General features: G+C 41.3%; 1 protein-coding gene across 2 annotated transcripts; it reads right to left on the reverse strand.

The window, feature by feature from the left end:
- Nucleotides 1-1,046: 1,046 nt before the first annotated feature.
- On the reverse strand, nucleotides 1,047-14,029 carry lctla (lactase-like a). Of its 2 annotated transcripts, XM_078258345.1 has the most exons (15): nucleotides 13,883-14,029; nucleotides 13,528-13,693; nucleotides 12,705-12,865; nucleotides 11,473-11,560; nucleotides 9,778-9,887; nucleotides 9,574-9,702; nucleotides 8,330-8,425; nucleotides 7,628-7,682; nucleotides 7,299-7,460; nucleotides 5,579-5,853; nucleotides 4,119-4,245; nucleotides 3,779-3,978; nucleotides 2,126-2,189; nucleotides 1,922-1,995; nucleotides 1,443-1,525 (listed from the first exon to the last, which is right to left on the reverse strand). In XM_078258345.1, the coding sequence occupies exons 2-14, from the start codon at nucleotides 13,652-13,654 to the stop codon at nucleotides 1,922-1,924; spliced, it is 1,668 nt and encodes a 555-aa protein (XP_078114471.1). In that variant the 5' UTR covers nucleotides 13,655-13,693; nucleotides 13,883-14,029; the 3' UTR covers nucleotides 1,443-1,525. The 2 variants fall into 2 exon arrangements, with proteins under 2 accessions (XP_078114462.1, XP_078114471.1); XM_078258336.1 differs by lacking the exon at nucleotides 1,922-1,995 and having other exon boundaries at nucleotides 1,047-1,525.
- Between the last annotated feature and the right edge of the window lie 1,650 nt (nucleotides 14,030-15,679).

Here is a 15,679-nt window from a genome sequence, read left to right on the forward strand (position 1 = left end):
ATGTGGTCCTGATGGCATCATCGGCCTGTGACCTTCAGCACTCACTGGATCGGTTCGCAGCCGAGTGTGAAGCGGCTGGGATGAGGATCAGCACCTCTAAATCGGAGGCCATGGTTCTCAGCAGGAAACCGATGGAGTGCCTTCTCCAGGTAGGGAATGAGTCCTTACCCCAAGTGAAGGAGTTCAAGTACCTTGGGGTCTTGTTCGCGAGTGAGGGGACAATGGAGCGGGAGATTGGTCGGAGAATCGGCACAGCAGGTGCGGTATTACATTCAATTTATCGCACCGTTGTGACGAAAAAGAGCTGAGCCAGAAGGCAAAGCTCTCAATCTACAGTCAGTTTTTGTTCCTACCCTCACCTATGGTCATGAAGGCTGGGTCATGACCGAAAGAACAAGATCCAGGGTACAAGCGGCCGAAATGGGTTTCCTCAGGAGGGTAGCTGGCGTCTCCCTTAGAGATAGGGTGAGAAGCTCAGTTATCCGTGAGGAGCTCGGAGTAGAGCCGCTGCTCCTTTGCGTCGAAAGGAGCCAGTTGAGGTGGTTCGGGCATCTGGTAAGGATGCCCCCTGGGCGCCTCCCTAGGGAGGTGTTCCAGGCACGTCCAGCTGGGAGGAGGCCTCGGGGGAGACCCAGGACTAGGTGGAGGGATTATATCTCTAACCTGGCCTGGGAACGCCTCGGGATCCCCCAGTCGGAGCTGGTTAATGTGGCCCGGGAAAGGGAAGTTTGGGGTCCCCTGCTGGAGCTGCTACCCCCGCGACCCGACCCCGGATAAGCGGATGAAGATGGATGGATAAAATGCCCAAAAAATAATCTTTAAATAAACGACCCACTGCAAAAAAAAATATATATAGTCACACTGTGTACTCAACACTGCTATTTTCAGTATGTTGGTTTTCCTCTCATTATTCAGTTCTAGTTTAAGGACTTTTAATTTGAAGGATAAAATGCTGTGCAGGAATATTTATCTGAACAATTCATTCTATAATAATCAGCACCATTTAAATCTTAAATATTGATTTATTGAAGTGTATGAGAGACAGTACAACCCTTCACTCTTATTTCTTAATTTTACAAACTTGTTGACAAAGAAACCATCTCCTCTCTGCAGCTAGTTTGAGTAGCTTACTCAAAAACCACACAAGACCAGTTTGTTAAAAAAAAATAAAATAAAAAAAATGAAATAATAGTAATACACCAAGCTTGAATTCATTCTTCTAGAACTGTGACAGGTACCGGCTAATTTGACTCAATTGTGACAACCGGTCACCTTCAAAACGGAACAGCAGACAGTTAAATCAACAAAATGCTCTGGACAGGATGAAGTTTTACAGCTTTGAAGTCACTCTCAGAATCGCGTGTGTGCGTGCGTGTGTGTGGTGTGTGTGCTTGTGCATGTGTGTGTTTTCAGATGCGTCCACGCAGCAGGAACATGAGGAAGACTGCACTGAGGAGGATGCAGAGCGTGCACACGGTGGGAACCACAATCTCTGTTACCATCTCCATGTGGCCTATCAGTGGATCTGAAACACATGCACGGAAATGTAAGTCAAATGTGTCAATTTACAGTCCCAGCTTCAACTCACTGGAAAAGGCTGCTATGGATGTGGAAAACATGAAAAGAAACACTGGGAAATGAATGCATTTTATGGGTTTATTTCAGTTTCTTTGTAAATTTCATTATTTCTTCAAAATGGCATTCTAATGTTGCCGTCGGTCCAGGTTGAGCTAATCTGAGTTTTTTTTTTTTTATTCTAAAACAATGAGTAATGTGTCTGCAAAGTGACTTATGTCAGTGAAATGTAGTGGAGTAAAAATCACAGTATTTGCCCCTGAAATGAAGTAGAATAGAAGTATAAAGTAGCATTTTTTTTGTAAAAGAAAATCATGTTGATCTCACTCAGAAACAACTTTTGTACCTAAACTTCATCATGCACTGGCCAAGCCTTTTGCATTCCTGCATGTTCCTGATTTCCCTGGGATTTTCTTCTAGCTGGAGGGGCAAAACAAAGAAAAACCCTGTTAGATAGCGGAATAACAAGCTTGAGACAGAATTTTTTTCTTTGTTTGGCCCCACCTAGCTTCATCACAGCCTAAACTTTATAATGCTTTATTGTACCAACCTGCAGCCAGGAGCTGGTTACTGGAGGAGCAAGTCTCTACGGCTTTCCTCTTCCAACTCTCCACCTGTAAAGATCCGAAAAACTCTCAACAGTTAAACATGTTCTGCTCCAGAAGGACTTTTAACATTGACAGGGTTTCCACAGGGTCTCAAAAAGTCTAAAAAAAAGTCAAAAATTTCAACTTTAGGCCTTAAAAACTCTATAAAAGTATTATCATAAAATAATTTTATTATAATTAAATAATGTTAACCAGGTCTTCATTTTCCTACGTCCATATAACGCTACCTCTAATGCTCATTGAAATGTTTTCTTTAATTCCATTGTGTTGTAGTTCCATCTTTCGATAGTCCAAATATAATTCGCTGTGTATCTACAGATTATTATTACTCTGTCGCTTTTAGTCAATTTGAATACATTTATTTACTTTGCAAGTACTTTTTGGTTGTACTTTTATGTTGTGATATATATCTTAAATTTCATTCATAAAGGTCTTAAAAAGGTCTTAAAGATGCTCTAAGCGATGTCACATGTTTTTTAGGCTACATTTTTTGTCACATACAGCAAACGTCTCCTGACTATCTGCTAGCTGCCTGTCCCCTGAACACACTGTAAAAAAACACGGTCTCTGTAGAAAGCCCAGGCTCCACAAACGGCAACAAAAACAAACTGCGCCAACCTGCACCACCAAACATAACAAACAGTCTTCCAGCCAATAACAAACAAGAAGGATTTGGTGGTGGGGGTTGGGGGGGTTAGTGCGCGGAACCAACTAAGGGAGGGGACGGGATGAAGAGGAGGGAGGGGTGAGCTAGCCTCACACAAGGAGTGCCGTCACCCAACATCGCTTAGAGCACCTTTAAAAAGTCTTAAAGGTCCCATGACATGGTGCTCTTTGGATGCTTTTATATAGGCCTTAGTGGTCCCCTAATACTGTATCTGAAGTCTCTTTTATATAGGCCTTAGTGGTCCCCTAATACTGTATCTGAAGTCTCTTTTATATAGGCCTTAGTGGTCCCCCTAATACTGTATCTGAAGTCTCTTTTATATAGACCTTAGTGGTCCCCTAATACTGTATCTGAAGTCTCTTTTATATAGACCTTAGTGGTCCCCTAATACTGTATCTGAAGTCTCTTTTATATAGACCTTAGTGGTCCCCTAATACTGTATCTGAAGTCTCTTTCCCGAAATTCAGCCTTGGTGCAGAATTACAGCCTCTAGAGCCAGTCCCACAATGAGCTTTACTTAGGATGTGCCATTTCTGTGTCTGTAGCTATTGAGGAGGAGAGGGGGGGCAAGGTGGAGGGTGGGGGTGTGGCCTTGACCAACTGCTTCTTTGCTCGTTTGAAAGCCATGATGTCTCTCTCTCATGGGTGGGCTAAATTCTCTGGGCGGGCAAAGCAGAGAAAGGGGAGGTAACCTTTCCCCTTATGACGTCATAAGGAGAAGATTCCAGATCTCAAAGGCAGAGCAGGATACCCAGGGCTCGGTTTTCACCTATCGCCATTTCTAGCCACTGGGGGACCATAGGCTGGCTGGGGGAACTCATATTAAGGTTAAAAACCTCATAAAGTTACATTTTCATGCCATGGGACCTTTAAATTTGACTCGTTGAACCCTGCAGGAACCCTGATTTAGTGTGTTGTTAGAGTTTACCTCTCTCTGATTGGGAAAGCCATTGGAGCTGATGATGCGTTTATAGAACTGGACAGAGGCCTTCGGGTAGCGTGGTTTATTTTTGTTCCTGAAGTCCACATAGTAGAGCCCGAACCTCTCGGAGTACCCTTCATCCCACTCAAAGTTGTCGAGGAGAGACCAGGCTGTGTAACCCTTCACATTCACGCCATCTTTAATCGCTGTTAGTTGAACCAGGGAAACAGACAAACAAAGAACAAAAGGGTAACATGTTAAGTTTTATGTCAGGGATGTCGACGTGGCAACTTTGTTGGTATTTTTTGATGTAATCTTTCTGTCCAGCAAATGGATTTCCTTTCACCTTTGAGCATTTCATCGATGTAGTCTTTGAAGTACTGCATTCTCCAGTCATCACAGAGGTCAGTGCAGAGCATTTTCTCAGACACGCCGTTTTCTGTCACGTATATCATGGGGTTTCCATACTGAGTCTATTGGAGAGACATTATATCACATTCAGAATGGTAAACAGTCTGATATGTTCATATTTTATTAAATATATTTCATGTTTCTTAAACCACGCAAGATATCTCTTCTATTATAGTACATTTCTTCAATAGGTTTATTTTTACATTGTAAACATCTTTTGCTTTCTTGCCGAGAGTTAGATGAGAAGATGGATACCAGCGTCTGTGCATTAATGCTGCGTTCCAGACACAATTTTTAGCCCGTAAGTTACGACTTCAAGTCACGCATCACGACTTGGTAGCGTTCCAGGGTTCAGGTTAGGCTAGCGGCTACCTAACGCTGGAGTTAGCTAGCGCTAGCTGATACTAGCGATTTCTAGTCGGCGACATATTTTGGGCTTCATTTAATAAACATAACCTGTAGTAGTACACAATCGTATGTGTATTGTTTTGATTACAATGTGCAGAATTTATTTCTATTTCTCACCGTTAACCACCGGCGTCTGTACAGCATCAACAGGGGTCGCCATTATTGTTTATGTGTGTGTGACGTCAAAAACTGTAACTGGGAGTACAACCATCTGGTACGAGTTCACGGGTAGTAACTTACGGGTTTGACTGCCGTTCCAGGGCACTTTCACAGGTAGAAGGTTGTGAAAACACGAGTTACGGGTTGCCTGGAACGCAGCATAACTACAGAGCTAGAGCTAGTAGGCGGTGAGCTTAGCTTAGACTGGAAGCAGAGGGACACAGCTAGCCTGTCTCTCTCCAACATTCAAACATATACAGTATATCCGCAGAAGTGCTGGACGGAGGGAGTTTGTCAATGAATAATTACACTGTAAAACTCCATCTAAAACCACAGACTGCCTTTTACATTTGTTTGTAATTAAACAAACACTATATAACTTAATTATTGAGCTCGCTGATATGTGCTTTTCTGAACTTTGGACAGAGCCAGGCTGGCTGTTTCCCCCTGCTTCCAGTCTTTATGGATTCAAACAAGCTCATTTGCTTAAAAGTCAGATGAGAAGATGGATACCGCTTTCACATTTGTATGCATATACAGTATACAGCACATGCAAATGTGAAAGTGCTACCCATCTTCTCATCTGACTTTTAAGCAAATGAGCTTGTTTTTCTAAAAATATCGAAGAAATTTTTACAAAAGCTTTTCAGCCCTAGTTTATTTGGCTCACAATTATAATTATATCAGTTTGCTTTGGATGGCTGAAAGAGCCTAGCGTGCATCACTTTTTATTGTAATTTGTGCATTAGTTTTACTTCTAGAACAGTTTCATTTAACGGATCTTATACAGCTGGCTATCTGAATTTTATTCAGATCTGTGTTACATACCTTGACAAAGTTCAACAGGCGTCTGAAGCCCCAGGGAACAGAATAGAGCCATTCAGAGCCTGGATCAGGCCATTTTGGGTCAACCAGCTCAGCAAGGTCTCGATCTGCAAAGTAGCTGTCTCCGAGGCCTGATGGGTAATTCTTCAGGGTGACGTAGCGAGTCGTGAAATGGCCGAGGCCCAGGAAGTCACAGGTTCCCTTGATGTAACTCTTCTCCTGAGGCGAGAAGACGGGCAGCCGTGAAGCTCCCAGGCCCTGCTGGCCACTCTTCCTGCCTGAAGGTCGAAGTTTAAAGCATTTCATACTGAAACTAGCAGACATATAAAATTGCAACAATAACAAACACTTATTTTTAACCAAATAACATTTGTCTAGTGAGGACTGTATATAAAGATGTCTCTACTTCCTCCCACTGTACAAAAATGAAGCCAAAATATCCCATATACGGGCTCCGGCATCTTGTAATTTTCTACGCAGTAGTGATCAGGTAGTGGAGCCGCGGTATCAAAGTCCTGCCCATACACCCTCCTGACCAATCGCGAGTCAATCACAGCTTTCTATCATTACGTTTCACTCCATTTTTATAGAATCAAACAACCAGTCCCCCAGGAAGTGCGCCGGGCTTTGAAGAACATAGCGGCCAAACAGTGGAGTTGCAACTCCCAGGCCTTCACGTGATGACCTATGGCCAAAAAATACGCGTCTGTAAATCAGTGGATACATTTTTTAAATGACTCATTTTACTATCAGAATTTAATCCATTCGGTCCGATAACATTTAGAAAGTCTAGAAGAGCCGCATGATCATCAGTTAATCCCCGTTTAAAATCCCAGTGTGTAACATGTTTAGTTCATTATCAAAATCTGTGTTGCCCGTTCACAAACTTCTCCTTTTTCAAGAATATTTACCACCACCATCAATTCCAAGTATTCCTATTGGCTTGAAATTTTACATTTGTATTTGCATGAACTGGGGTAGACGCTCCATATTCATGCTCCATCTTGAAATACGTTAGCCGGTAAGGGACATACAGGACATACTGCTCCGCCTTTCGTGTTTTCGCTGTCACATGATAAACTCACAGGTGCTGCTAATGCTGCTAACGGGTATCGTTGCTTCCCGGCCCTTTTTGAAGCGTGAAGGCTACCGTAGCTGATATACGTACTTTGAACTGCGTGGTGCGAGAGAGTTGATTGCAATATATGATCTCAACGCTAGATGGGAGAAATTCCCACACATTGGACCTTTAAGTTAGCGAAGTACTAAACCGGAAGTAGCCGGCTGGGTCGGAAGAGGTCTTAAGTGTACCTGCTCTATGGGCAGCGCAGTGCGGAAGTAGTAGCCGATCATTCGGGTCATTTTTAGCTCCATGATGGCTTCATGCGCCACTGAATCTGTATCCAGTTATTATACAGTACATCCTTGCAAATACCTAATAAAAACCAAACTTATCAGAAAAACAAATACTTGAACTAACATCAGCGAGATCAGAACTACCTAAAATGACAGAACCATCTTTGGGAAAAATGTATTTGAAGTGTACTTTGATTTTTTTAGTTTAGCCCATGTCCCATCTGCTAACATGGAGGGGGCGGGGTTTATGAGCTATACTGCAGCCACCATGGGGGCGATCCAGATGTTTTGGCTTCACTTACACAGTCTATGCATCGCCCCCTGGTGAGGACAGATAAATAAACAGTTGCATTTGACCGTGACGTACCAATGTAATCTTTCATAACCTGGGGGTAGTCTCCGTTGAAGATGGGAGTAGCAAACCATCCCATGTAGAACTGGATGTATCTCTCTGCTGCTTCAATGTCCCTTTGGTTGGTGATGTCCACTGGTTCCCCCCAGTCTGCTGTTAGCGAGATCCCAACCAGGCCTGGACACACACACACACACACACACACACACACACACACACACACACACACACACACACACACACACACAGCAACTTTATCATCCAGCATGGAAGAAATTTATCTTTGACTTCAATCACAAAAAAGAAAAAAAAAAAAGAAAAAAAAAAGGTTTTCTTTTTTTTACCTTTTTGTTTGCTTCGCCACTGCATGTCATACGTGTGCCAAACTTTAGCATGTGCCTGTTTCAAAGACAAGTAGGCAGTGTCACCGTGATGTCTTGTTTCGTTTATTTGACAATATTTGAAGAAGGAAATGAATGCAGAATCTGTAGGCAACGAGACATGATTTTGGTAATCATAAGTGTTCTGCTTTCTGTTTGTAGTCCGAGTCGTATTGATCAATCACGTTTGAGCGGGCTTTGGTTGCATGCAGGCAGTCTTAAGTCTGTTTTATGCTTCTGCGTCGAATCGACGGCGTACCCCCGCCGACCCCTCTGCATCTACGCCGGACCCTACGCCGTAGCCTGACGTGCACCTCTCAAAAAATGTAACAACACATCGCGGTGATGCATGTCGTGTCTTGGTAGCGTTGCATTTTCTCCCGACTCATTTCCTGGTTCTCCTTCTCCATAAACAACATGAAATCAAGGAGAGGGTTCACTTTTCCTGCTCCAGATTTCCCACCGTGGTCAGAAAAAACAGGAGAGACACTTTGTTTCTCTCACTACGACTCTGGAGTCACTACTCGCTCCGAAGCTAATCGCCGTCATTCTCTCACTTTTCCCTCGCTCTATCACCTACTCCCCCACACACACACGAGGCCACTTACGTAATCTACGGAGAAAACTCTGCGTGGAGCCTCCGCAGAACCATAAAACAGGCTTTACCTTGATGATGTTGTGGGCAGCTTTGTAAGCTCCGGTTCCCTTTAGCTTCAGTCCGGGTGCATGTTCCCCTGTTTCATATCCCTCCACAGCAATGGACTGAAAACCAGAGGTGGAAAGTAACAAGTTACATTTACTGACATTACTGTAATTAAGTCATTTTTTTGTGTACATTTTAAAGTAGTTTTTAAAATCTACTTGACGTGCATATATATTATGCTTTTTGGCTTTTTCTCTTTACTTTATTGTTTTTTTGTGCACGTTATAGGTTTACAAAGTGAAAAAGCCCAAAGTCCACCCCAAAGGGACTTACCATCTCCAACAGAAAACACTGTTCACAAACTGCTCCAAACAGCTCTATTGTAGTCCAGCCTTTACTTCAGAGACAAACGTGGTCACTTTGGAACACACGTTATAATGCTCGCCTAGCTGCTAGCATGGCACGCCCTCATACTCTGCTTCTGACTGGCTAGTAGTCCTTACCTAGCTACTGTCAGGGCACGCCCTCATACTCTGCTTCTGACTGGCTAGTAGTCCTTACCTAGGTACTGCTCATGTGCGACTCCCAACAAAGATGGAACAGAAGTGAGATGTCTCACTCTGTAGCTAAAACAGAGAGCTCAACACACAGGGTGAAAAGAGGAGCTGCAGCAATGTGCAGTACAACAAAAATATGGTGTTTTTTGAAAATTAAACCATGTAAACCTATTCTGGTACAACCTCTAAATACGATTATGAACCTGAAAATGAGCATAATATGAGCACTTTAAATCTTTTACTTTAGTATGTTTTGTTTGAAGTATTGTACTTTGCTACATTTTAAATCACATTCGTTACTGAGTAAATAAAAAAAGGTCTCTAGGGTTGTTTTGTATCTGTCAACAAACTCAAAACGAAAGTGGCTTTGTGCCCTAATCTAATCACTAAAACTGCATATTTATTAATTAAATAAGTATAAAAAGTATGAATGAGATATTAAAAAAAGTATAAATCTAAAAAAATATATATCTCCCCCCGTTGTTAAAAAGTAACTGAGTAACTTGTACTAAATACATTTTAAATGAGCTACTGAGTAGCTACTTTTACTTGCACTTGAGTAAAAATTCATCAAAGTAAAAGTACTTTTACTTAAGTAGAATATCTTGGTACTCTTTCCACCTCTGCTGAAAACACAAGACGACACTCTCTGTCACTCCAAGTCAAACGTAATAACAGTGAATGCACCATTTCCCTTCAACCAGACATACCCACGGATTGTTGAAAGTGATCCAGTACTTCACTTTCTTTCCAAATCTTTCAAAGCATAAGTTGGCAAAGTCATTGAAGTAGTTCACCATGGAGACGTTCTGCCAGCCGCCATACTTCTCCTGTAAGACCTGGGGAGTATAACCGTGTTAGTATCCACACTGTAGCTTCCAGTCCGTAAATACAAAAAGGTTTAGTGAGTTCACCTGCGGTAAATCCCAGTGGTACAAAGTAACAATGGGTGTGATCTTATTGTCCAGCAGCATGTTAATCAGGTCATCGTAATATTTGATTCCTTTCTCGTTGATGTATTCACCTGCAAGAGTTGTCAGTGAATGATGGGAGTTAATATCAATATTCACTGTCATGAAATATAACATAATTACAATCATAATTACAATTTTGTGGATTTTGTTTTTTTGATTATTAGTTTAGTATTTTAAAGATATAATATGTATATATTAAAATGTCTAAAAACGACAAGACCTATGTTATATATTTAGCTGAGTTATGTACTAAGAGAAATATGTCGTTTTATTGAAGGTAGCGCTCCGTTACATTTGGTCGCCGGTCGAGGAGGGTCTGGCTAGTCCACACAGCATTGAGGGATGGGAGAAAAACGTGCTCTGGTTTATTGGCATTTCTTTGAACCAATCGCAATTGTCTTGGGCGGTGCTAAGCGCCAGACGGAGCCACGGTGCCTCTGCTAAATAGCCCCAGGAAGGAAGTGGTTTTGGTGGAACATGTATACGTTCAAAAGTAGTTTTAGTCGTGCAACAGAAAACTCCGATTGGACAGATAGTCTAGCTAGCTGTCTGGATTTACCCTGCAGAGATCTGAGGAGCAGTTAACCATAGTCCTCATGAATCCACCGGAGGTTAGAACACCAACACAGAGAAAGAGGAAGGTGACAGATAGGGATGTAACCATATGCGATATGAAACCAAAAACACTCAGATCCACGAACCTGTGTCGCGGTGTGACAAGGCAGAATTGCAACACACCCCTTCCAGCTCCCAGAGTTATGCTTCCCATCCAGATCCAATGCTACCACAACTTTAAATTACTATTAGTATTAGTCGTTTTGGTGCCTTATCCCCCTTTTGTTGGGTAAATTTAGCTAACTGTAAAGATGGCTAAACGCCGTCCCGACTGAAGCCTTGCAGCGCCGGGAGAGTGAGGCAGACAGACTGCTAGCTGGTTAAATTACCATTAGATTAGTCGTCTATCTATACAGTTAATGTTACTGATGAATTCGTGGGTTAGCCCAGAGTTGTTAACCGTGGCCAAACGATCATACTAAAAATAACTGAGCGTGTTGAACGATGTCGTAATCTTATGTTACCCACCAAGAATTAGTTAACGTTATAGCCGATAGAGGGCCGCAAAGCGAATGCCGAAGTGCCGTTCACACTGTTACGAGTTGATGAACCACTGAAACGATTTTGGAAACATTATTTTAAGGTACAAAAGAATCTTTGGTGTTGGATCGATCGATACTGAAATCAATCAATATCAATAAATAAGGTCTCTTTTGTATTACTGTGTTGCAAAGTGGCATGTAATCAATGACAAAACGATGCCATGTGGAAGAAGAAAAGTTGTATTACGTTTACTGAGTATAACTCTTCTCCAGAATATTACATATTGTACATTTAAAATGTCAAAAAAATGCCTTTCTTAGAACCCAAGGTGAAACATTTAAATTGATTGTTTTTGGCCAACCAACAGTCCAAAACCCAAAAGTATTTAATGTACGCTGATGAAACAGAGAAAAGCCAAGCTGGGAGCAGGTTGATTCATTTTCTGGTTAATGACTCCAATCAGTACTGATTTCAATAACCAGCAAATGAAAGAAATAAGAAATAAATATGATGATTAAATTAAATAAAAAAGGGTACTTTTCAGTCCGCTTGGTAAAATCCTCGGCCAGGAGATGGAGAAACGATAATGATTCAGCTTCATGTCCTTCATCAAGGTGATGTCATCCTTAAAAAACAAACAGAAGAAAATATTTTGAAAATCATATTCTGCAGACAAACATTTCATTTTAAGAAATACCCTTTATCGGCTTTTTTGCCGAGAGTTAGGTCACAACTCTGATACCACTCTGGAGTTGATTAGCTTAGCTTAGCAAAAAGACTGTAAACAGAGGGAAACAGCTAGCCTGGCTCTCTGCGAAGGTGATCAAATCTGCCTACAATCACCTCAAAAGCTCAGTAATTAACACTTTATAACTTGTTTGTTTTAGCTTCTCAGGTTGTTTTTAACTTTTAGCTGCTTCCCCCTCTTTCCAGTCTTTATGCTATGCTAAGCTAAACTAAACGTTTCCTGACTGAAGCTTAGGATTTACCGTGCAGACATGAGAGTGGTGTCAGTCTTCTCACCTAATTCTCTGTAAGAGAACAAGTGTATTTCCCAAAATGTTGTAACTTTTAAATTCTAGTGGATATCCCAAAGTTTGCAAAGATATTTAAACATGGGTAAATGTATCTAAAATGATGCAACACATCTATAGTATTTCCATTTAATAGAATGGTGCAGCCATTCTCACCGGCTTATGAGCCAGCATGAGTTTTTTCCTTATCTTTGGTTTGTTACTCCCTGACTATATCAACTGTGTTTGGATCCATTTCTTTTATTTGATATTTGATTATTTTTTGTATGTATGTTTTGTATGTGTATGTACGTATAAATGTATGTGTGTGTATATATGTATATATATATATATCTATACATTTTATTTAACATGGTGTATCTATTACAAGGACTGTTTTTGCTTTTGACTGTGCAGCATTTTGGCTCAACTCTGTTGTTTTATAATGTGCTTTATAAATAAAGTTGGATTGGATTGGATAAAAAACTAAGATTTAAATGTTTCACTCAGTTTAAACATCATGTGGCTTCAATGAACGCTGGAACAAAGTCATATAGAATATACTGTCAGACAGTGTGTAATAAGATTACTTTTGAAAGAAATGTTAATAAGAGTTTAACCATTTATTTTTTTTAAACTATGACGTACATAAACACTTCATACTTAATTTAACTTATAACATTATTTCAAGACTTTATCAGCAACTATCAGTCTCGTCTTTTCTGGAAATGTACTTTATGTTTTTCTGCATGTCACCTTGAATTTGTAGTAGCCCTCACACGAGGTGTCTCCCGTGTCATTTGCGACAATTTTCCCCTTTTTGTGGGCAAATGCATCCCAGATGCTCATTCCCTTTCCGTCTATGTTCCAAGCTCCTTCGGTCTGGTAGGCAGAGGTGCCAGCTCCCCAGGAGAAACCTGCAGAGGAAAACAGAGGGAACTATAAATGGACATGCTGTGATACAGATACAGAGTGAATAGCACATAACAAATTACAATCCACAAACTTCAAACACATAACTATGAGGAGGTTTTTGCAGAATAATGTTTCAATCAAGTAGACTTCCATTCAAGATTCTACGTTAAGCAGCTTAATGGCAGAGGGAATAAAAGATTACGGCCTTGCAGATTGTGGACTACTTAGGAGTAAATAGGGCTGCGCAATATATCTGATTTTTTTGTCAACATCGCGATATCAACTCCCACAGTAAATGCATCCCGAAAGGCTGCGACATTTCCCAAAAGACACTAAGAGATTTTTTTGTGTCAATTGAAAGAAAATCTCAGTAGAAAACTGCACGTTAAAAATCTGTCATTCTTTTTTTAGTGGTGCCTTTTATATTCAATCCAATGTTCAATTTGTTCAATATAAGAAAATGATTTTTCTTTCATTTGTTTTACATTCACCAACAGTTTGTTGTATTTTAGCAGAATACTGAAAGCAGCAGAAAGGCAGAACTGAGTGCACTTTATTATGTGTTCATTTATCGAAAAGTAATATCGTTATCGCGATATTCAACAACGTTATCACACATTGCATATTTTCGTCATATCGTGCAGTGTTTAATCGTGTTTTGTACCAGTTGGGAAGGTGCCGTAGTAGAAAGATGTCTTCTCATTCTTGGTCCAGTCGAAGTCCTCCCCGGCTGACACACACAGCACCATAGCAAGCACATGGTACGGCCTCAGGATGCACCGCTGCAGCATCGTGCTCTTTGGCAAAGAGATTACTGTCTTCAGTTACACCTGAAGGACAATAATCACCCAGTTTAAATACTGATTTCACAGATTTCATGGCTTATTATAGGCATCCAAAAACCAGCTGTCAAAATAGCTACATTTCTGCATCTCCTGTCCCTACCCTGAGCTAGATAAGTAGAGGACAGATCGCAGAATATACATGTGTTAAGGTAAAACAAAGACTCAGAAACTCACGCAGAGGTGGCAGCTGTCCACAGGTTTGGAATAAAAGCATCCTAACTCAAACCCCCCCAAACCTCAGGATCATTTGTTAAACATCCAGTGGAAAAAAAACACCCAGTCATTATCAGAGCACGTGGATTTGAAAAGGGAAGAATCTAGTTTCATTTCAACCAGCTGTAAGACACGCTGACACAAAACGCTATCAGAGACAGAAAGTAAGCCAGCTTGTCCAGCACAGTCAGGATGAGCGACATGTCAAGCTGTTGTATTATCTTCAGAGGTGTAAAAGATATCCGAGATAAGAAGTATAATCAGAAATGTAAAGTTCGCCTGAGAGTCCTCTTGCCAGTGCCTGTGTTCTGTATCTCTCCCTACATCTGTCCCTTTGCCCAGCCTCTGTCTCAGCCCCGGCCTGTCTCACTCAGAACCACATATAGATGTCTGACCTGCTGCACGTCCTGCATTTGTCTCCGCTGGAAACTGCTCCAAAATGCAGGAAACGTCCCCAAGCTTCTGGACCTAGTTACTGTTCCCCAGTGTCACCGTCAGGTTCAGAGTCAATGTTAGAAAAACAAAAACCGAGTGAAGCATCCAGTGACATTTTCTGCTATTCATCAGCCCCCCATACAGCGACCCCCCCCCTTCACACACGCACTGAATACCGCTCCATTTGAAGTCAGTGAAGTGTGACAGTAAATTTGCTGGGGCAAACAGATCTTTTGGAAAAAGAATAGATTCTGGCACTGTAAGCACAGTTAATGTCAGAGAGCCTGATCCGTTTGCAGCCCGTTCTCATGACACTTTATGAGCCTTACACTGTTTTTACATGTAAACACAGAACAGAAAATATTGTCTCAGTTCAGTCACATTATTATCCCAGATGGGAAACTTAAACGAAAATGACAACAATACAAAAACATAAAGTACAAACATGTTTCCTGTACATACAAAATACAGAACACAATTTTACACAATACTAAAGCAGCAATCTCTAACAAGTTCTAAATTACATCAGCAAATTAAGCTGGGTTATTGCACAAGGAAGGAAGACATTTTTACTCCTATCACTCTTGAACGTCAGTACTCTGAATCTATGGCCTGAGGGAAGTGTTTCAAGATGTTTAAAGATGCACTGAAGATGCACTTAGAGTGTGTGTGTAAAAGACAAGTATAAATCCAAAAGATGAACCACTCTAGAAACAAGTGCATCAGTCTTTGCCATTCAGGCTACGTTCACACCGCGAGTCTTAATGCTTAATTCGGATTTTTTGCTCAGATCCGATTGTTTGTTTGGCTGTTCACATTACCTTTTAAAATGTGGCCTATATCAGATTCCAGTGTGAACTGTTTGCCCGCATGCGCATCAGACGCAGCACGCTGTTGTACTAAAGTTAGGGAGGTTATGGAGGAAGTAATGGCAGCCGTAACATTAATGAGCATCCACTAATGAGGTCTAACACCTCCCTCTCCCTCCATTGACTTGCTCCATCCCTGTTCTCCATTTTGTAGGTCTAGTCATGTTTTTAATGTTACTGTCTGTGTCTAGGGCTGACTCCCGCCGGCGCATCATTGTGACAAATGTCGATGTAGATTGAAGTAAAAGTCGCATCAAATCTGCCTTGGTTGTTCACACTGCGGCAACGTTGAAAAATATCAGACCTGGGTCTGATTCAGGACCACATATGGAAGTGGTCTCAATCAGATTTAAAAAAAATCAGATTTGGGTAAGATTTGAGTGTTCCCACTACTTCTGAAGAAGTCTGACCTGGTCACTTGACCCCAAAAACATCTGATTTGGGCCACTTTTGC

The sequence above is a fragment of the Sander vitreus genome, chromosome 1 (assembly GCF_031162955.1).
Source record: "Sander vitreus isolate 19-12246 chromosome 1, sanVit1, whole genome shotgun sequence".
NCBI classification, from domain to species: domain Eukaryota; kingdom Metazoa; phylum Chordata; class Actinopteri; order Perciformes; family Percidae; genus Sander; species Sander vitreus.